The 24,863-nt window shown below is 33.7% G+C and overlaps 1 protein-coding gene across 1 annotated transcript; it reads left to right on the top strand.

Annotated features, from left to right (window-relative positions):
* The first annotated feature begins 2,254 nt into the window (after window positions 1–2,254).
* On the top strand, window positions 2,255–4,554 carry LOC128246145 (uncharacterized). The gene is made up of 2 exons (XM_052964340.1): window positions 2,255–2,743; window positions 3,540–4,554. Exons 1-2 carry the CDS (start codon window positions 2,255–2,257, stop codon window positions 3,966–3,968), a joined length of 918 nt encoding a protein of 305 aa, XP_052820300.1. The 3' UTR covers window positions 3,969–4,554.
* The last annotated feature ends 20,309 nt before the right edge of the window (window positions 4,555–24,863 follow it).

The following is a 24,863-nucleotide window of genomic DNA, read 5'->3' as shown; positions in this document are numbered from 1 at the left end:
TCTTCATATCAAGATATCGGAGCATTTTATGAGAAGTAAATCTTAAATTACAAACGCAGTGCAGTGACTTCATTGGCGAACAAAGAAGGGCAACTGTAAAACTTTATTATAATGTGTTGCAAGAAATTAAAATAGTTTATGAAGGTTAATTACAAGTCAGTTAACAAGTAATTTGATATTGCGCAACTGATATAACACAACAAAATGACCAATTAAGTTGGCACGTTTATTGCTTCATATAATATATGTACATATTTACATACATAGAAAACATGATTTTCTACATGTTAAACGATCTGTAGACTTGCTTGTAACGTTTTCAAGTAATTCAGTATTTTGATACTGCTTTATATTTCTATTGCCTGCGTAACTAGAGGACAACATATTTGGAAATGGTGCCTCGATGATTCTTGTTAATGTAACAACCTTAACGACAGTCAATGAAAGCGCAGTCAGCTGCGAATATACTAGCTACATATTTGTTAACGTATCATAACAGGGAGCTTACCATTCATTTATACCGTTTAATCAGCGATAAACGACTGCATAACATGCCATCAGATAGTTTGGCCATGGATAATGTGTTTATTTATTAGCTTGTAATTACGTGCAGACTTTGTTGGATATAAAATCTAATAACCTGTTGGTGATATTTCTACCGCCATTAAGCCAAAACATGTGATTTGATCTTTGCTTTATTCATAAGCTTTAAGATGTAGAACACAATTCTATCTGATGGCCGACAATCCACGGTGTTGATTTTACATAAGAACAGCAATTCAATATCCACATGTTTTACATATATTTTTTTCTCATTATTTTCATTTCAGAACAGTAGCCAAATGTACTGTGCACAAGATAACGTGCGGATAACTTGCGTTCATGTACGTACAGTAATTATTATTTGATTGGCAACTGACTTGCCTTAGAAAATATTTTTCTTCAATCCTCTTAACAGGCTAATTGCATTTATTGTTTCTTTAGTTCTGTCAATTGTTGATATAATGGGATTTGAATTGTCTTACAAAAGAACATTTAGGAAGTCGTAATACCATGCATCTCGATTCAAACTTCATTATCCATTTTTAATAATGTCAGAAAAAAATGTTAATGTCAAAAAGATGTCATTAAAACATCGTTCTGTAACGAACTTCACAGATGGTGTATAATTGGAGATTGTTAGACTTTTATTCATACTAGCAAAATAACGCTATAGAGTGAATAATGTGCATTCAATACATTTACTACTTTATGTAAGTTCCATTGTGAATATGCCCGGGCGCTGATATAAATCACCCTCGAATCCGTACCTTGAGTAAAGACCAGTACTGGTCACCAATAAGATACATCAAGAGCAAGTACCCCTGGACGGGATCGAACCGTTCTGGTGAGAGGCGGTAACGTAATTCGATTGAATTAAATAAAGGGATAGATAGACACAATCAACTAGTTTATAAATGCATGCGTTGCGCCGAAGTTCAGAGAGAGGTGGCTGGGTATTTACTTACTGACAAAAGCTTTACTTTGTTCAGAAAATGGAGTTATGTCGTATCGTATTAGTGTCGTATCGTCTGGTTGCAAAAATCAGCGTGTTTAAATTGCACTGAATTGCTTTTGTTAAATCTTCTGGGACATTGGTCTTCAGCCTTGCGTGATTTACCCAATTTGCAAGAAAGGAATTAAATCTTGATGGATGACAGTTTGTAAAAGATACCGTTATTCAATGCATAACGGACGCATTTATTTATTTTCAGAGTCTGAAAAGCGAGGTATCTTAAATTTTTGATAGTTATCGCTAATGCAAACAACCGACACAAGAAAGTAGATATAACAATATCAGACAGACGACCGTAATCTTAGAATCTCAACAATGGAAGATCCGGGAGTGGTTACCGTTATGGTGATGCTATCACTGTTTTCTATATGCGGAACTATCGGAAATTCACTCGTTCTTTACATCTATTCACATAAGAAAGAAAAGTCGACCGCGGGAATTTTCATTATGAGCCTTGCAGGAACTGACCTTTTCACCTGTGTATTTGTTATGCCGTTCACAGAGGCTGTAGTGTTCCTGAATTACATGGTGAGATATGACTTGGCCTGTAAAATTTACATGTTCTTTATCACATGCAATGTACCATTCGCCGCATTCATAATGGTGGCAATTGCGATTGACAGGTATTTTTGTATCTGCCATCCATTTCTACATGTGCTCAATACATTTCGGGCAAAAGTTATCGTGTTATGCTTACTGATGGTTGCATCTACATTTGGAGTTATCACATCTCTGTCATACGGTGTTTACTCCTACGAACTGCTAGAGCCTGATGATGAAGCTCCTGCCAGCACAAATGTGACAATGATGTATACCGAAAGTGTAAACTATGGCAAAAATGCAACATTTATTGCCGGTGACCACCGTGTTTGTACAAATTGCTCAATGGAATTATTAGGGAAGCTTCATGTATATAACAACAACAACAAAACAGAAGCGCACGCTGGATATCACCTATTATATACAGGTCTATGCGCTCCAAACTATATTCTGACTGGTCCTCAGTTTCTGAATATCTATCAACGTGTGTACGCCGGGACATACCTGCTATCTTTTGTCGTCGTGTTCGTCCTATATGGCCTAATTTACCGGTCAATATACAAGCATCGAGCGAAAAGAAGCAAGAGAAAACGTTCCAGTCTTTATCCGTCTGGCGTAGGTCATGTTACCAGTCTTGTTCCACATTGTGTAAGTCGGTGAACATTCTGTCTATAACTGCTTCAATTTTTCAAAACAGCTTGGTATGGACAAAGGGATCAATCCGTCCGGCGTGACCAATTCAAATCAGGTCTGTCCGTTGTCAAATACTTAAGGTATATCATCATTGAATGGAAATCATTTTTTAGTAAAATTATGTAGATTGAATTGTGAAAGGTATTTGATTGCATAATCATCAGTAATCAATTCAAATCGCAAAATACATTTGTCTGGAGTGCACTTCGTGCTAAATGGTTGTATTCAATTATCATTTAGCAATAATAATACTAGGTTATAAACGAAATAGCAATATTACACTAATGTAACAGCGTATCTTCCAAATAATTGTAACCAATTAAAGATATTATTAGTGTAACATTTTGATCAAGAAGTTTTACTCAAAATTTTCAGAAAATAATATTAGTTATTGTCATAATCTGTGTGTGTTTGATGTCGTCGGTGACGTCATCGGTGCGAAAACGTGAACCAAGTCCAGTATTGGAAAAAAAATATATTGAAATAAGCTAAATATTTCTCATTCACAAAATACGTGCGTTGGCGTTCCCTCGTAGGGCTCTTGATTGATATAACCTTCCATATGTATTGCAAACTATAGGATTATCGGTAAAATAACTGAACAGATGGGGTTGGTTATGAACTGCCGATTCTAATTTTTCACTGAAATCCATTTGGTAATGAGCTAAATGTCTGCACGGGAAATAGTTTTGTTATTTTGATCCTCACTTTATGTAGTCTAGTATCGTTTATTTTTCTAATTTAATTTCAGATTGAGTTTTCGAATGTTGCAAGCCAATTTACAGCGGTGACACACGTTAATCCTCACAGTGGCCGACGGAGCGATCCATATCTTGAAAATGGTGAAAATGATGACATTGACGCCGAAACGCATGTAGAGCTACAGCCAATGAGACCAAAGCCGAGAAAGGGATCGCGGGCAATATCAATCAAGGAGAAAACATTATTGGCCAATATTAGGACGGCTGTCATGTTGTTTGTTGTAACCGTTGTTTTTCTTGTTGCATTTCTGCCTGCTTGGCTTATGGGATTACAAGCAATGGAATTTAACGCCGTGATTTTCTACATGTATTTTGTATATCATACTGCAAATCCTTTCATTTACGCATTCATGAACAAGTCTTTTAGAGACGACCTTGGAAAAGTTCTCAAGTGCCAGAGTATACCCATGGTTCGTTAAACATTTTTTTTTAAATATTTAACACGTTTTCTGCAATTTGCCATCGAATATGATAGAATACACAAAGAACAAGCGATAACGCATATTGATTGTTGTAAACATTCAACACATTTTCAATGACTGGAAATACACATCTTGTTTATTACGCTTGCAACCTTGTATTTCTTTCTCATCAAATGAATTCCCGAAATAATGAATGTACTTTGTAGTCTTAGTGATTTATAAACCAAAGACAAAAGGCAAACGGAAAATGTAAGAGTGTACGTATCAAGGTCGGTTTGAACATCGTGAATTAATTCAAGCCTGGCTTTTGCGTATGGCTATAATATATTGGCACAAGTGACACGTCGGCGTATAACATATCTAGCTCGAAGCAGGAGGCATTCGTATATCAGGACCATCCTTGTATGTAGCGTTGGTTTCATTATAAACGACGTACTTAATCCAAACAGAAACCAAACGGTTGCAAACTGGGACTGTAAAAGTGATAATATCGTTCAGTATGAAAATGATAAATTTACCGTGTAAAATTATACTGGTTTTAGCTAAATGCAAACAAGTGTTATATATAAACACTGAAAATGAGTTTCGGAAATATCAGTCAGTTTAAAAGTGAAAATGATTATGTTTAAATTGTTTTGCTTTATTGTTATTTTTAATGATATTTGCACTATTTTACACCCCCCCCCCCCAGTAAACCAAAAGTGCATACGTTTTCTACTACAGCATATGATTCCTTGGCATTCTATCGATATCAAAGAGGATAGGTGTTAGATCCAGTTCAAGATAAAAATGTATTTCACTGAGTTAAACCAAAAAGAATATTTCCCGAATGTCTTGGCCACATGTTAAATACTTACAAAATATGTTGTTCACAAGAGAATAATATCAAATCTTACATTAACTCAACCAATCTGTCCTTTTTACATTCTTCTAATGATTTGTCAAAGTTACTTGAATTCAATTCTATAATTGCAACAAATTAAGACAAAGTGAAGTAATACAGGAAATATTTTTCTTCCAAATTGTGTTTGCGTTTACGATTTGTTTGTCATAGATAAACGTGAAACAAAATGAGAAACAGTGAAATTCTACTTCAATAAACTCCAAGTTCAAGAGAACTACACTTCACTGTTATTTTTCAATATACAACCAATAAAGCAAGAAAACACTTGTTTACTTTATTTGCATTATGGTATTGGTTGTGTATGAGATTTTTTTATGCTACTGGTGGTATATGCTACTGGTGTTTATGCTACTTGTTGTTTATGACTGTTTTTGTAAAACATGTTTGTAACAAAATGGTTAGTTTTATCATAAGTGTTATGTATGATAGGAACTTAAGATAACAAAAATATCCACATTTCTTTTCACGTACTGATTCAAATTCAAATTAACTTAAAGTTTGTAATATAAGTACTGTGTATAATATAAACACACTTTAATTAATTTTTATTTTAGAAACAGTAGGTGATGTATTCTAATACATATCATTCGCTAATAAATGTTGTGCTTTATGCTCGATGTTATTGAATAAACGTGTATTTTACGGTTGATTTTTTTGTTTTGTTGTTGTCTTGATAATAAATAGAGATGCTCTGCCCTTAAAGTAACAGTAAAGTTTCTGTCTCAGTCGCGTAGCCACAATGACTCCCACGAGCAATGGTTTTCTCGTCACTTTGTACATTTAATTTTCTGTTTAATGTTGATATGAACACTATGCACGTTACCATCTCCTTAGCACATATTGTCAGTGGATAGCACTTGCATCACGCAATCAATGCTTTGTGTCAGTTTCGACAAGTACTTTACCATTTCCTCAGTCTCTGCGCACTTCAAGTGTTTTTTTTTTATTATTTCTGGAGAACAGTCGCGAATATGTAGAGAGCTAGCAATTGGCACTGGCAACATCAATTTCAAAACACGCCAATTTCAAAACATGTAATATCAATGTATCGTCTATTAACACTAAAACGCACTACACGACTGCTTATCAAGTGACATTCTCTTGATATAAGATAAAAGGTAAATTCCATTTGAAATCAATAGCCAAGTCGTAAACGAGAAACTATTATCTCCTCATCACGTCCGCTTTCTTCGCCGAACTTCCAAAACGTAAAGGGGTTTTCATTACAAAATTCAAATCAGGGCAATTGAGTATATTCACGACATCAAAATGAATTAAATGGATGGCATGTATACATTAAATCAACATTTCCCGACCTATTCAATGTCATGCGGGATCAGTCACGAAACCCACTTTACCATTGTTCCAGTCTATCAGCACGGTGATTTATCTTTCAGAAACCAGTCAAGTAAACCCTTCCTTTCATTGTTAATGCAAAACACTTTCGAATAGTCATACAAACATAAATGCACGCAAAACCAGCTCCATTTGAAGATATATTAAGATTTTATTGTATACAACAGATTATTTAAGTTCATACAGATTTATTTTTTTCGATTTTGAAGACAGCGACAAAGAGATCAACACAATGATTGTTCGTATCAACTTTTGTATTGTTCGCCTTCTGGTCATGCCAGATTGTTATTGTACTAATACAATACATTTAGGCAACATCTTGATATATATTGCATTTTATAGATATGCATTGTTTCTGCTCTGCCATGATTTGAGTTTAACATCAATTATACTGATTATACTCCTTACTATTAATCACTGTCAAATTATCCCGTTTTTATCAGTTCCCAGATGTTGCACACTCTTTTCTAAATTTCTATATGTACAAAGGAGTCGGTCCTGATAACATCGATTACGAGACATGTCAACATTGATAGGTGATCATTGCTTATTTACACCGTTATTCACTTCAAGGTTGCTATTCAAATGTCGTTATGTTCATATCAATGATTAATAGGTAGCTTTCATAATCAATAATCAAGTCGTACACTGAAAGAAAACAAATGTCTCCATTACATTCTGCACTCATTTCCTCGCTTAACTTCCAAACTGTGAATGAGTTAGTTTTACCGGATATGACTCAATGCAGTTGCGAATGTTAACCCCATCAAATGAAATTATACAGTACAATAAGGTTCATAAAATGGACGTTTCCTGAAAGTGATGAGAAGCGTGTATGGATGAAATATTTCAGTTTACAAGGAATGACCAAAGTAAAACACAGATTGTTCTCGTAATGCTAATGCATGGTGCTGAACATCAACAAAGAGGAAAATAGTGTAGAACACGGTCGAGAGCAAAGAAATTATACATAAATGAAATTTGCAATTTCTGTTTCAGAATCAGAAAATTTGATTTGGAAGATATTGCAACTCAATTTACCATCTCTTTCCACGTTTCATATCTCATTGAATGTCATGCCCAAGAACAATAACAACGAATATTCATTTGCATAATTTATACAGAAACATTCAACCTGCCACTTAAAGTTCTTGCAATGATTACAGCAGCTGTACTATGCATATGCTCATATGGTAATGAACGACTACCTGCAACGGACAAACCGAAAGCTGCAAGTGCGCTAGCACAATTGGAGGCATGTTGCAGATGAATGCACTTATATGACATTAATTTTTTTAATTCAACTTTGTTTTCAATTGTACTTCCTGCGTGTCTGATGATCTTTTTGAAATTATTTCATTCAGCTCTAAATCAATATGATCACAACTAAATCGAGTCAGGCATGTCCTTATTTATTTTATTTCAGCCATCAAATTCAGAAGATCAGAACTTTAACTACGTAAGAGTATTTCGTTCATTCACAAGCCTAGGCTATTACTTAAATACGCATTAAATAAGTTATTTGACATCATTTGTTTTAACTTAAATTGTCAAATATAAAATTAATAAAAAGCTTCCAAAATTGCTCAGGGCGTGTTTAAAGTATATGACATAAATGTATTGTATTATTTGACAAATTTTCATTTGTCTACTTCTTCCTTAATTCTGCCCTATCATATGAAAACGTTTGCTTGAACAATTGTATAAAGCACATTAATATTTACCATAGTGTCAGCTACGATAAAGCGTGCATTTGTAATACCTCGACTAAGACCTGGAAGGCAGGTACCCCCCTACTTGTTAAGAATTAGGATTCCATGAAGTCTACATTTATCGTAGCCTTTCTAGGATTTCAAATCATTCATATGAAATCATTTGGAACTGATGCTGCTATCTATTTGTTTCATTTCATACGGTTAAAATATTACTTTGTTGAGACGACTGTTTTTATTAAAAAACTATACCCGTAAACGATTTTGCCAAAGAGGAAGCATTACTGAATGTTTTGTCGCAATATGACGTAAAGACTATTTTACATTTTTCTAGGAAAAGCCTACACTTAATTGTCGACGAATGTGTTTGATGCTCCATCTGCGCTTTATCTAAGAACAATGTAATAACATCTTTAAACAACTTTTATACACCAAAATATCAAGTTCCACAAGAATCTTCAGATTGATTTGTATTTCAAAATAAATCTTAAAATATTTAAATTGAGTGTCAACATATTCCGCTAGACCTTAAACCATAAAGCAATAATTCAGTCTAAAATGTCGTATAAACAACGTTCAGTGAGATGAAAGTTTATTTCGTTGCATAGAAACTAAAGACGTTGTGTAGTTGATATGCCAATCATAACATATTTAATATCTTACACTAAGTTATTTGTTAAATAAACAATGGAATTCATTTTAGGTGGGTCAACAAGCGGTGTTCTTTAGTTTGCATGTAATGATAAATAACAAACATTAACATAGGCACCGATTCCTCTGAAAGGGAAGAAAAAAATGGTGAATGATTTAAAGTTGCTATACGCAGTGGATTAAATAATTTTGGTTTGTAATATTGTCCGGAATCAATGCAATATACACAGTCCTCAACAAGAACAAGATTCGCACTCGGATGCTGGTAACAGAAACAGTAACAAACTGAATGTATTTAAGTAATGATAAAGAATAAGCAACTGTCTGTATAACTTTTTCGATCATAATTAAAATATTGAAACACACTATTATTTTAAAATATCGCTTGCTAGTCGAATCATTGATCAATATTTATATAAAAAACGAATTATATGCGAATTTCACGCAGCTCCAAAAACAATGCTTAATAGACTTCCTTAAAAAAGAACAACATATAAATTACCGGAAAGTTGATACTCTGCTGAAATCTACCAGTATTCATTAAGATTTACAAAACAATTTATTTGAACATTTAGATACAGGAATGCATGTTGCAAAACATAACAGGAGCTAAGAAACAAAATATCTTTAGCTAATTTAGAAACATATATATTTTAGTAATGTATGCAATACAAAATGAGCAGCATTTTCGTCTATAAAGTAAGATGAATACACTTCTGTAATATGCATCATACCTAATTCATTAAAACGTTAATCAGAAAACGAGTAAAGGTCTTTATTGTACTCGTTTTCAAAGGATTCGCAAAAGCTGTCTTAATATATTGATATTTATTGGATATATTGACAGAAATTAAGAACAGTACGTTTGCTTTACACAGTTAAAATAATGGCACAAACAACTAATTTCTGAGAATCTAATGAAATCAAAAATAAATAAAACAAATAAACTAAAATGATAATACAAGTCTGTACAAAAATCATTAATGTTTCTGGAAACAATTCAGGAACATAAAAAGTGTAAGAGAGAGTATTTTAAAACATACCAATTCTTTTGTGATAGTGTTGGAGATTTTCAAATATTCCAATTCAATTTTAATCGTGATTTGAAAGCCACTTTAGCATTCGGTAGCTAGGTTGCTCATGATGTTTGCTTTACCATTTGAACATTTCGAGCTGTCTGGGTTAGGGGGTATTGCAGTAAGTGTTTGTATGATTATAGTTATAGTCATGTTCACATTGTTAAATCATCCTTGAGTGATACTGACATCAGTATCAATGAACAAAATAGTGATAGAAATAGATGATAGAAGACGTATTTTATCAATTATTATTCCCAAAGTCAACATTTAGAATACGCAATATGTTCGATCAACCATATGTCTGGATGTCCTCTTTTGTGCAATTCCGTTTTTTTGTTGTATCAGAATTAACCAAGGACCAAACGTACTTGATTTTAAAACAATATACAATATACACGACGATCAGATGAATTTCAATTAAGCATATTGTAACATAACACAAGACTCAACCTTCTGGCATACACTTGACTCGTATGTATTTTCTTCGAACTATCAATATAATATATTATCCATATATTCGTACGTAGGAAAAAGAATAATGTTGTCCTACTGTAACCATGTAAATGCACGAATACCAATCGTTCGACCTTGCCTGTAAGTGGTGTGTGAACGAACTATTGTGTGTATGTGATGATGATCATATCATGACATGAATAATGCATTATTGAAAGTCATTTTATATTGATTGACAATCATTTCTACGTTTCATTATCGAACCAATTTATACCGATTCGCGCTTCTTATGTTTACTCCTTTGACAATTATTTGCTCATATAGTCAAACAATTGTATTTTTCCTGTTAATCACGTTCAAAAGCTAGCCGTTCACAAAACATGTAAGTCTTATATATCAACCTTTAATGTCTGAACTTGATTTATTTATTTGACATTATGATACTGTAAGCAATAATCCTTTTAAGGTATTCAATAATAAAGGTTAATGGTGCTGTCATATTTGTTTCGTAATTGTCTATGCAAAAAGTGTCATTGCTGAAAAACAGCATAGATGCTGGCTGACAACATGAATTGCTTTACATAAGTTGACCACAAGGTACTGTTTTATGTTCAGTAAGTTTCACTTTTGTTATGTCTGTCGAAATAAAGCTTCTTTTTATCGTAACAACAGTCTGGTAACGTTATATGTGCTGTTTCTATTAGACCTTTTAGAATAATATTTTTATTTCACTATTGTTACAGATATCTTAAAATATATCACTCCTCACAACGGCTCAATTTAGATAGGAAATGTAACTATCCTTCTTTTATGCGAATAAATATGTCACTATACTCTTAAATTACAATGTTGACACAGGCTTTTAAGCATCATCCGCGGAATAGACGACGTCTAGACATTTATCCTGATGTCAGATGTTCGAGAGGTTGTTGTTTGCTCTTTAATTATAAACTATATGAGGGTTGTCTCAAAAAAAATACACATTCAATGCTCCACACAGGAACGGGTAAAAAATGATACTTGCGGATTCGTTTGAATAGTAAATATGTAATAAGGTGTCAAATTTGGAAACACTATCTTATAAAACTGTTAATACCTTAAACATAATGATACGAGATTAGATGCACACCAGTGTAAAATAATGACTTTAACTTCGAACTATTTATTTTGCATTATGTTAATTGTATCAGTGATAAAACTACTGTGTTTTATGCTGTTGTTTTTTATAACATTAATTATATTTAATATAGCGTGAACAAATGTGATTTTCGCTTCCCTATAGTATGGAGTTATATTATATTGTTTATTTTAAATCCGACAATTCACAAATGTTGACTTGATCTGATGAATGTAGCGGTTAAACCCAAACGGTCGTCAATGACAATGTTTTTATTTCCTTAGACAGATTGCATTTTTCAATATAAATGCTGTACACAAGTGAATATGGCGTTTCTTTTATTATCTTTGCCCAAAACCTCAAAGCACTTCTTTACATTTACGAAAAAATGAGAAAATACCCAGCTCGCCCAAAACAGATGCTCGTCTGGGGCGATCCTTAGAGCAATTTACAAACACTTAAGTGCAGTTTGTCAGCTTGTCAACATTGTCTGATACTTAAATACTTTTGAGCAAAACATTCTTACAGGTAGGTAGAAGAAGTGACTCAATTAGATATAATTACGTTTAAAAATCAATTTAATGTCAATATTTAATTAGTGGTCCCTTTATGACCTTGTTCATTGAATGTCTGTATTGCTCTTAACATATTAATGTTTTGAATATTTATGCATACTTAACAACATTTGTTTATTTTAACGCCTTCATTCACCAATCAAAATGCATTGTAGTTATATATTTCTCAAATACACAATTCTCCATACTTAAGTTTTTTTCACATTTTTAAACGACTTGTATAGCTTAGACTAGTTTGTTCCCGAAGTAATTGTTTTGTCTAGAAATGCATCGGCAGACCCATGTGAGTCTTTACAAGCATCTGATCATTTATTTTTAATTCTAGGTTCCTTTTGTTTGTTATGTGTGTATTAGTTCTGTTCATTTAAAAAAAGTAACGCATATATTTGATAAGTGTGTTTGTCATTGTCATTGATGATGATGATCCCGCTTATGCAGCTATTATCAACTATAATATTTGAATAGGATCTTCGTGAGAATCTCATAGGCTTGTGAAATGTTATCCTTCATAAACAGAGTCGATACAGTAGGAAAAGACCAAACAATTTCAGCGTCCACCAATCTTTACACAGAATGATAATATCTTTACCCACAAACAGCTGAGATAGTTCTTAATTTTAAATGATATTCATAGAACTCAAATATATTAAATGTTTTTAAACCATTATTGCAAGATTTTTTTTAACCTAATTTGAAACTTGTTTATCTATATGGTTTCACTAACAGCCAGAGTAAAGTCGAAACAAAGTTACTACTTTTTCTTCTTCTGTACAAGAATGCAGTTGTAGATTTGCTCAGTATACAAGGGAATGTTTACAATTTAATACGAACGTGTCCATCCGTATACGCATGTCTACATATTCGATCAAATAAAGGGGAACGCCATTATCCTACGTCGATTCCATCTGACCAATATAGATAATGGCTTATTTGGAAGTGTACATGGGAATCAATCGCAGGACTTATCAAGAGTTGAGAGAAATAATATGACATGAAAGTTAGATTTAGAAATGTTCGTCCGGATGATAATGCAATGAAAGTGTATCCCTGAAGGGCCGTGTAATGCTTCATATAATATGTAACAACTATTTATTTTGAAATTTAATTGACAAAATGAAATTGTCTGGAAATATTTAAATATTTATTACGTCTTGTATTTCAATTTAAGCCGCTAAACAGCCGCGATGGGATATTTTATTATTAATTTTATTGATGATTATGTTCCATGTTTTATCCATGGTTCATTTAGGAACATAAATTCGGTCGTAAATATATCATAGGAGAATTCGAAAGGCCTTTTTGCACCGATAACAATTCGTATTTCGACCGATAAGGTCATACAGCCTCTGGTATATTACATGTGTTCATGACAACCTTCCCTAAGGTACTATGCAAGTAGGACATATTGATAGCTTAAAATTTAAACGAGCAAAGTATGAAAACGAATATGATTAATTACCACACAATGTAGTCGATGTTAATTCGTGACTGATGAATTTTTGAATGCGAGTGTTTGACATAATTGATTACTCATTGAAGTGGCATTCAACATAATAGTAGGTATGTCTTTGCAAATATTCTGCACTGAATAACTCATATGTGAATAATATAGGTAAAATGCTTTGATCATGTTTACCGTATTGAACTATAACTACTAAGCATTCACTGTCAAGTATGACTGTTGTGATGATCTAATTTAAATTGCAATATAAGGCATCTGTTTTACAAAGACAATGAAGGCTCAATCCGCATGCTTTCCTCAGTATTATTAGGAAGTTTACATCAGCTTGCAGTGTCAAGACTGCGTACAAAGTAAGCTATAATCCCAAGCGTTAAGCAGTTGACATCAACCTTTGGACACTGCTTCCATCGTCAATATAGTTCATATGCTGGTCAAAACCTACCTACCTACGAAGTTTGTGATCCACGTCCGCAGCGTTCTTCATTTTAGTTATCGGAAACGGCTTTTCAGATCAAGGTCCCCACGACCTTGACGTTTGACCAACTGACCTCAAACTCAAAAGGGTTAATCTGTTTGACATATCTGGACTGCTTAATAAATTAGACGTCCTTGACCTTAAACGGTCGCAAGTTATCGATCGAAACCGTTGGGGATACGGACAGACGGTTAAATATATGCCTCCCTTCGGATATATATAATAGCATCGTTGAAGCAGCACAGGAACCAACACGAACTATAATAATGAGGTTTAACGAATAATTCAAAACGTCATGAGGTTTTTTTTTGTTCATTATATCCTTCATTTAATATTCTGATGACTATAGACGTGCACTCAGCAGTGATTTGACTGCTGACTAAGCAATTGAATATACCTCTTCTTTTTTTTCTGGAGTTTTTTGCAGTACACATAGTTCTAGCTTATTTGGCAGTTGATGGTTTTCTTTCTTGTACTTGGTAGTTCGAGTACAACTATAACATTTAAACCTAGTATCAAATTCATAATTATCTCTACCATAATTATTTATGCATCGTATTTTCATTAGATAAATAGGCAGATCAGCCTGAAAAGGTCACACACCTAGTATTCAATATATTTCAAGGCATTAATACTCAGTTATGAAATATTAATCTTGAAACTTAAAATATAACCCAGAGGTAATACAACTTTTTTAATAATAATATTAACCAAAGCTCACCGCACACCAGGCAAAGTCGGGTAATGACGTGTTTTTACAACGTTCACCTCCATTGTTACGGGAAGCGTTGTTAAACATCGGTAGCACAATACATATTTTGGTTTAAGAGCTTATTGCATTTGACTTAAAGCAATGGATAATTGTACTAGTTCATAGAAGCAGGGATTTTCCTATTGATGTTTGGTTCAATTTTAAATCCTATTATTCTTAATTTCAATGTACGTTGATATCATTGGAAGCATGAGTTTGTAGAATATCATGTACGAATTTATACTAAATTAAAGGTTTTTCACAATAACTGTGGGAAAGGTTTATGATATGTTCCTGTATGTCAATATCCGGTTAGCGCAGTGGTTAGCGCACTCGCTTATTACAAAGACGAACTGGGTTCGATTCCTGAGCGCATGTATGCTTTGTTTATGGTTACCAAGGAAGACAAGTGGTTTTTCTCCGAGAACTCTGGTCACAGCACGAAACAACACTCTCGCTTAACATCGTGTCAACGAGGGTGAATCAGATACTGTTGCAATACCTTGTTTCACAATCGTTGTAGAATAAATTAGTTTATATTTAAATGGCTGTGAAATGCTAGGACGGCTTTGTTATGCGATTTGTTACCATTTAATGATAGAATCGTATTTACTTTCAATGACAGTTGTTAACTATTTTTTATCCAGAAAGCATCTTCTAAACGCCTAAGTCTTGTCTTTTCATGTATTCGTGTTTAAAACGATTCAATCCCAAAAATAAAATTAATAGATAACTGTTCGCTGGCCCTTATAATTTCAAGAACACTTTACAAAAATAATAAATTAAAACATAAACATATGGTTGGACGACTCGTCAAATTTAAGTTACGAACTGGGAAATATGTTTCCTAATCAGAGACTTACCAACACGCTTTTATCTTTAAAGTGTAACCGACGTGTTTTACTGGATGATAAACGTAGATGCAATCTTTATCACAATGACTAAAGAAATGCATTTTTTTTTAATTAAGATGTTCAATATAATCAATTCGGTATTGTTGAACATTCGTTATGGCGATTTTGGCAATTCTGAACATATTTTTTTTGTGTTGGAATACGGCCCAAATGTATCAATATCTAGAATCGATTAGGCATTATTGATGTTGTTTCGCACAATGCAAAGCGTATCTTGTTGTAATGTTTTACCGTATGCCTCCGAATTGTGGATGGTGTTCTGTACTATGTTACATCTTTTTCTATTTTGACGTACACGTTCTGAATAATTCTGCCACTTATGCTCATTTGCAGTCAAATGATGACGTCAGGTGATAATTACTTTAAATTTGACGAAATTTTATACCTAATTGGCTCCGTGTTCAACAAAAAAATTAAACATTATTCTTCGTATTGTTTCAATGATTGGTTATTATACGGTTGCTTGTTTGACTGTGGCATCATAATCTGTTTGTCAGTAATACACTTCAAAGCATTATTTGAAGGCGACCATACAGGATCAATTCCCCGTAAACCGTAAAAAAGCGTTAAGAGAGCTCAATTTTTAATTTTGAAATAAAGTACCTCACTTTGTGTAATAAAAAATACAATGAAAAGTACAGGGACAAGCCGTGATTTTGGAAATTAAAACCCCCCAACTGTTACATGGCAAAAGAAGCATATGATGCCGTGGAAGTTATAATGTTTACCAATACTTACGTCTTTCCTAATGCTAGCAATTGTTGTAAATATTTCATTGTATTCGACGTCAAATTACTTTGTCAAGACATCCCTTGCAGACTTTTGGAATACTTCCGCACTGTTATAATAGTTATATAAGGGATAAAAATCAGATTGGCTAGTCCCACTTTAAAGAACAGTTGCCAAATATTTTATCATTAAGGCATGAGCACTCTGTTTCCCCTTCAATGGAGGGAGTAGTATTTTCTTGTCAGCATTTTTTCGGTTCAATGTTCACTCGGTTTTATTTATACCGCTATTTCTATATTATTGGTTGACGTATATACGGAAAATGTTGATGTATATACGGCAAAACTGAATCACTGCGTGCGTGATATGTACTTGACAAACATTGGACAACTGATTTATAAGCTGTACGCTATCTGCAGTGCATGCAGTCGGAAAACAAATTTGACCCCTTCCTATCCCACTATGCGGTTTCCCAAAAATAAGCTACGCAGATATATAATTACTGGTGAACAGTCGATAGTCTACAAGCACAAACATATAACAGGTGTGAGCGATAAGCTACTTAACTTTTAGTTTCCATTGGAATATTTAGGTTATGAATAGGTGTTTGCTTTATAACAAATGATATTATGACACACCGATCTACATACAAGCCAATTGTACAGTTTAAATGCATGTAATATATTGTTATATATGTATATATATTTCAAAAGTTTATAAGATAAAAACTGGGCAAATAAATGTCCTTTTACAACTGATATTAGTGATTGGATTTATTGCATTTAAACTCAAATCTTTTCAACACATGATACAATTCGAGATTATCCTCGAACTATGTCATCATAAAATGAATTCACTTGAGCAGAATAGTTACATATCTATAATCGTATGCATTGTTGTTTGATACAGTTAATAATATGTATTCTAAAACGATAATTTATCTCAGGAAATATAAGGTTACTTCAAATACACTTTTACATCAGTATTGACCGTCTTGCATTTTTCAGCAAGACCGACCGAGTCTGTATTAAGGCAACCATTATGAAACAATCAGTGAAAGCTGGTTTTAACGCCATTTGCCTAATGTACATTACATTTGTTTTAATTAAAGCTAACGCGTCTAAAAATAGAGAAGTGAACAACCTGAAGTGAAAACAGAATGCAATATGAAGTGTAATTAATGCAATGTTTTTATTTGAAACTTTGTAAAAGCAATTTATGCCGGCGAATTGATTCCTTTTTTGAGAAATGTTCTCATTACTGTAACAAACAACGCAATACCTCCTACGTAATGGAATGCGATCTTTAAATAACGAAAGATACTCGTAAATCCGCACAGATATCTAATTGCATCGAAACTTTGACCGGTCTTACGAAGGGCTTGTTTAATGACAAGCGGACATTAAATGGTTGAATGAAAGGTTCTTTACACAAATATACCAGGGAAGAATATACCACCGTTATTCCATTTTATCGACGGCCAAATAAGAACTTAATATAATGTCATAAAATATGCTACGTTAGTACGTTATGTGCGTTATCGTGATGGGTGTACCTCATAAAGTGCTTGATTGGTATTGTCCCTTGTTCTTTTTAACGTCAACCTACTATGGTCATGATATACATAATCCAATGCTTCAGCTGTAAAGCTTGTAACGGCTGGATATTGCCAGTAAACATGATATTGAGATATGTTGCGATACTTGCTTTGATAGTATTACCCTTTATTGAAATTATTGTGTTACATTTCCTTAATCGCAAATAAGTAAGAAAATGTGAGAAAACTGCTTTGTTTTTGTTGTTATTATTTAAATAATGATATGAAACTAATATAATTTAGTAAGCAAAATGATTCAAAATAGATGTAATAGTTAAAATACTTAAGCATGACAAGTGAAACAAATATTTCACATGAGTTAGAAAAATAGAGCAACAATATGAATACGTGAAAGCTTAACCTAAACGCTGTACACAAAATGTGTTTTACACCCTTGTTATAAACCTTTTCGCTCAACAAAAAGTAACATCATTGTCGGTTCATGTTAATGATACTTTTAATTGATGCAATTACTACTGGCTTGAAGTCAGGGCATAGCGCTGACGTAAAGTCATACGGTTTATATGCGAAAGTAACTATTTCCATTCACTGCCGTTATAATAGCCTGTTTTGTTTGTTTCAGCTAATGAGATGCAGAAAAGCTTGCCATTCATTGCTCACATTTGGCGCGTGCAGTCCGGAAAGAAAACGAACATGTTCTGGGCGGGGCCAGACCAACGTAAACCAATGGATATAACCACGGAAACACCCGAGGTCCATGTAAAATATGAAAAATATGATTTATAACTGCACAATACAGTATGAGGCAAACGTGTGTGTTTTTTTCCGTTTAAAATATTAATGTTATTGAGGAGCTCACAAAATATCGTTAAACAAAATATGTATGCAAAAAGATAAGGTGAAGACTGGACGATATGTTGTGTGTTTGCAGCGGATAACAGCAAGTTGGGTTAATTCTTGTTACAGCGAGTTTAACTGAGATGCATCAGTTTTATTTCGACTTAATCATTCATATTGAATTTTATTTACAAGCGACTTTAAGTTTGATCATTCATCGTATGACAACCGGACATCTGATTGAGGTACGGTTGTTCCCCTTTCACTTCTGACACAATTCACAGGCTTTAAGAGTAGCAATATAATTAAGGATATGAATGCTTGTTATATTCTTTGATTTCAGGTTAAATATCGATTATCGCACAGAGCATATGCATCAATATAATTTGACTACACAATTAAAGTACAGCACAACCATGGACTTGAAATTGTCGATGGATTCGTCACGGCTAGTTGTCCCTGTAACTATGAGCATGCTACGTTAAGCCCACATTGTATGCTGGTGTTTCATGTTCAGATTTAGGCGGCAGTATTCGCCTAAATTTGTATCGATTTGAGGCAAAGTCTATACGAAGGAAGTTTGTTTTTGCGCATTGAGATTTGAAATCGACGAGGTCTGTTAGCGATGATCAATCCGACAAAGAGGCTGACATTAAATGAACTGATCATCAAAACTTAAAATAAATGGGAGAAAGGACCAAACGTATATCTAATGCTGATACAGACGAAGATGCACGATATTTTGTGGAGACTGCATCGCGAACTTGCTAGGTCATGTTATGAAACCAGTTGTTTATGATAAACACACAAAAGGTTGAATAAAAATTCAAATCAACTTTAGATTTCGCGGTTTGAATTTTTCAGTACTCGCCAAAACGATGCAAATATTTTTATTTTAAATTCGTGCCCTTTTTCATTGACACGGCCCCAAAAATAACACCAATGTTCGATCTATTTAAACGAGATATTTCTACCATTCATTTATTCGTTCGTTCGTTCGTTTTTTGAAGATCTATATTCGTCCAAGTGTATAGTTATGCCTTGCCCGAGCTCTGACCTGAATGTTTCTGGTATATATTTACAATACAAGTATCACTTATGTGTCGAGGATATCAATTTCCATCGCGCCAAAGCTAATGACATCAAAAGTAATTGAGTTCATTTAAGAAATTGCCCATTTAAATTACCGTTTACTGTATTAAGGACCATTAACGACATTTAAGCTTAGAATATTTCCATCACAGCATGCGTCATGAAAACATGGCATATTGTACAAATATACTGACGCATAAACAACGCTTTGTGAGTATATTATCAACATCGAATTCAGATGAGACATTTTTTATATGGAAAACCACGACTCTTTCTGATAACGTTTGGTCCTACATACTCGAAAATGAAAAAGACTAGTTTTATTATACACTCGTATCAAGTATAATTATTATCATTTGCAATCTTTAAACAAGCTAAAACAAACTATGTTATATCTATATTCTAGTGATCCAATATGAAGCCTTACAACTCGCATTATATCGCTACCACTAGCGTGGGTGTTATCCAATGTATAAAAAGTGTGTTCGGTAATAATAATTCGGAATGAAGATATGCTTCACATCAAAAAGTTCTCCGACTTATTTCATACGTCATCTCTGCCTTACAGGATGAACTCCATCTAAGTTAGTTTCAGTCTGATTACACAATATGACAAGCATCACAAAACAACCATCCAATTACGGCTATTTTTATGCTTCAAAAAGCAAATTACTTTGATTCAAAAGTGCAGAAAATTGATTTTGACATCTGGGAAATCATCGTGCAGCATACTTCTAAAGCAATTTGCAAGGCCAAACACAAGCCGTCCTCCTGTTTGATTGCTAAACAATAAGACATAAACTTTAAGTTGATTTTTTATTTGTGTTTCAGTAGTTTTGTCTGCCTTGTCTGAGCATTTCGCATTATATAAGTATCGTTTACCGAAGGGTATACAATGACGTTGTTAGACTGAAATCAAAGTGCAATGTTAATCAAACACTGACATGTTTTAATATGAACCGATCTATCGATATAAATAGAGAATAATTGTTCAGTTTAGTGTTTGATCAATTCCATTTTACGAATGCTGTAGAAAAACATATTTTAACGAGTGGCGAAACAAAAGATTTTCAAAGATCGCAAGTTCTTTTATGGTTACAATATTATATATATTTGTATTTAAAATAATTTATCTAAATAATATTATTTCTGGAATACCCCTAAACGCACAGTTTTGATCGCCGAGGGGGTAAACTGTCGTTACTACACCCGTTTGTGGATAAATAGTTCACCTTTTCTTTTAAATGTTATTATTTACTTTTCTTTCAGTTCAAACAGTTCATAAACATTCATCAATGAGTCTTTATTAGTGTTTTTTTTATGTTCCAAATAATAAAAATTGATGTCCGATTTCCTTTTAATTACCAGCAGACAATTCTTTGAACTGTGCTTTTTTAGTTCATTTAAGTAAGCCAGTTATAATAACGTTACATTCAAGCAGCTTCTCAGCGTATATTTACTCTTTCATATGGTTGAATCAAACCAGTCAATCCACGGGACAAATAAGGTATATCAGGAAATTGTTATATATTCATCAATCAAGTACGTTTTTTGAAAGGCGAACAATGTAATTGAAACAACATTATGCTGTCTCAGTCATCGTTGTAGGAGTACCACCTTATTCCAAATGTTCGCCCCCTTCAAACGGTTTTGTCATCACGCACCTATGCGTTAGAACATATTGTGAATTAATAGGCAAGATTTAGCCCTATATGAAAACTTCTTTGTGGTCCTTGGAATCAGAATAACCACATAAAAAGTTAATATCATCACACCATCGAAACGTATGCACATTTAGTAGGCCAAAGATGCAGATGTTTGATGCATACGTTCGCAATATTAATTAGATGAATGTGTATTGTAAATATGTGTGTTCCTGATTGGCGCCTGGGTAAAGCTTAAGTTAAAATCGTTATTACACTCATTGCATTTATTTGGCAATTTACATTTGTTAAGCACTAACGTACAGGCCAGAAAATGAAAAGGCATCATAACTTATTTTATTTATCAATTCTCGGTAATAATGTGATGATGCAGGTTTTAGTATGCACGGAATTTAAAAAAAAATCCTCTCGTACAATATTGGCGATTAAATGATATATGATGCGCGATTTATCACGGTTTTCAGAATTACAAAAAAAAACACAAGGAAATTCGCAGAAGCATTAATATGCTTATCTTTTAGTATCGATCCTTTAACCCGAATTCCCTTAAAAAATTAAAGGGGTAACGGAACAGTCCTTATACATTTCCTACGTACGGCGTACGTTTTGAGTGTTCCGTCGTGTAGAATATAAACTGGATAAACAACTATAGCTGTTTTTGAGTAGTGATACATAGATTGACAGCTGCAACTTTTATTTATGTAGCTTGCGAAACGTACAACTACATATAAAAGTGTGTTTTGTTCTGAAGTACTTTTGTCGTTGCCTGAGCTCTAGCCAGAATGTCTGAGGTATGTATTTCACGGAGTCAGGATATTATTAATGTGTCCGCAATTTCTGTCTCCATCGCGTAAAAGCAACCACTATCCGGAAAAAAGACGTTATTTCAAAGAATTGTCTTTAAATAGCTCCCATACTTTCAAATGTACACTTTATGATTAACCATTAACGACTGCGGCGAAAAGAGTATAAACATAAAGGCATTTGCCACGCACGCATGGCCTATATCACTTTTAAACTGACGCATCAACAACGCTTTGTGAAAATAAACTTCAACAAAAAGGCAAATACTCTGCATTTTTTCAGTTGATTGTCATTTTAATACCTATTCAAGATCCTTAGAAAACAACGAAAAGTCATCTGAACGCAAGTTCTGCATAATCTAAACCGTCTGTTTTGCGATTGTATCATGCTCGTTATTATTATGTTCTGTTCTCGAATAATTACACATGGGAAGGTGCGCGAAACAGAACGGAAATCTGGTATGAACCGTTACACATATACTCGTATAGAACATATTTATAATCATTATCCATGTGTAAACTAGCTTAATAAACCGTTGTCATATTTAGATTGTAGCGTCCAGATGTTTATTCCTGGCTATTCGCAATATAGCAAAACCGCGAACAAGAGTATTTTTCAATGTCGAAACGGCATTAAACTGACAACTGAGTACTATTTTCAGTCTGAGTAGCTAATACTATAGCTAAGACCTGAGAACCAACCTGCTTCAAGAGTATATCCTTGAGTGAATACTGACTACTTTCACCTGGGAACCTGTTTGTTTTCTTAAAACAGGATTTTAAGGAAAATCCGGTAATAACAGAACCTTTTTTTGGCTTTACTTTAAAAAAGTGAAACATGTTTTGAAAAAAACACGCTAAAACGGTGTGTCAATCGCATTGCTTAATATGATAAAAAAAGTTTAAAAACGGAAAATTTTGTCAGCATTTTGCTAGTTGCCACAGGGACTACGCAGAAAGTAAGAAACAATTAACTTTCAACACGCACGAGAACAATTCACATCAACGACTTCAGCATTTTTGTTAATAATGCCACCGAAAACAATAAACTAGACGTCGATAACATTGACCACGCCACCTTACATTTACTGCAGCCAATCAGTCGTATTACATAATTCTTCACTCGCCAATGTGAAACATGCAGTGCAGTCGTTACTTAATCACATTGTCGAGATCGGCGAGCGCAAACAAAGTTTTTTTCCGAACGCCGGTCTCTCTTAACAATGTGTCAATTGCAGGAACCCTGGAGAGATCTAAGTCAATAGGAAACGGTTTGCAAAAACAACGCCGCTTTATTCCCCAGATCAGTTGACAGTCACTTTACAGACAAGGAATGAAGCGTTATGTATTTTCTTTGTTTTGGGTCAAGTCCATCCGGAACGTTTATTCTGCTCTGAGATTACGCACCGGGAATGTTGTTGAAAGAATTCCTGAGGTGAAACGTTCCTTTCTTAGGGATACAAACGTTAACATTATGAAATCTTCCATGAGCTTAAGGTGGATGTGACCGATGCCATGATGCGTAATATTTGGATTGAGAATTTCCTTAAGGATGGGCTGGAAAATGGTAAACCACACACTAGACTTTGAATTGGTCGTTCGAGATAATATTTGTTCATAATCATGCCAAAGCGCAGAACTGCAATTTCAGTGAACCTTTAGTTTCAAATATGACAGCCTATAGCTGCAATAATATTTATACTTCAAGTTAGTCCGTTTACTGTGTTTTACATAATTATAATAAATAAAACATTAAAACGCAATAATACCACTTTCATATGTTACAAATTGTCGATCAGCCGTTACAAAATAAGTACACTACTTGTTGCCATATTCGATCAGACTTATTTTCTGAGCATAGTTATTGTACTTCCGAGATTAAAAGTAAATAGTTATTTGATATTGTTCAGTCCTCTTATTTAGTTGATGCGATTGCATTCGACTATCATAGCAAAACGGGATAAAATGTCAGAATGGAATCATAGTTTAATAAAATCATCGTCTGAGTTGTATGGTTGTGTGAAAACCTGAAATTATTTTAAATCAATTTGCAACCGACCTGTTGAGAGGATGTTTGAATAAGAGTTGGAATAAAAATATCAAACAATAAAAGTATAAAATAAAAGTCTGATACAGTAAAAACATTGGTTTAATTTATCTTATGATTGTCATTATATCACTGAGTTGCATATCATGATTTAAACCGGCTTTGAAACAGTTTAATCCACTTAGTCAATCGTCTTTTTGGACAAATCTTTTCGGAATCTGTTAAAGACTGTCCACGAAACATATTGAACCGAATTTGATGACGACCGACAAATTAGCCATCACCACAGCTCACTTTCCGCTGCTGCAAAATATTAGAATTGTGTGAAGAGCATGTATATTTCTGATAGTGGTTTTTATTCATCATATACATGATATAAACTGTTTAAAAAGACGTTATCGAACTTACCATCACAGCTTTTCTTCGATGTCTTTTGTTTGTTTTATTGCACATCCTTGTTGGGAATTTATGACACTGCATTATATAATAAAATTATTCACCAACATGCAATTACAACTCAACTTCAATGACAATTCAGTAACAACATATTTCTAGACGAAGGATGTTAAAAGAGGAAGCATTGTCATTTAAAATAAGGTAAAGCACTCTTAAACACATAAAATAAGCATTCGTGTACTACAAGATAATGTGAGATGTGTGTTTTCTCCGTCATGACAAACCAGCATTTATTATTATATAACTCTATCTTGCTA

Source organism: Mya arenaria, chromosome 9, assembly GCF_026914265.1.
Source record: "Mya arenaria isolate MELC-2E11 chromosome 9, ASM2691426v1".
Taxonomy (NCBI): domain Eukaryota; kingdom Metazoa; phylum Mollusca; class Bivalvia; order Myida; family Myidae; genus Mya; species Mya arenaria.
This window is presented reverse-complemented; position numbering and strand designations above follow the sequence as displayed.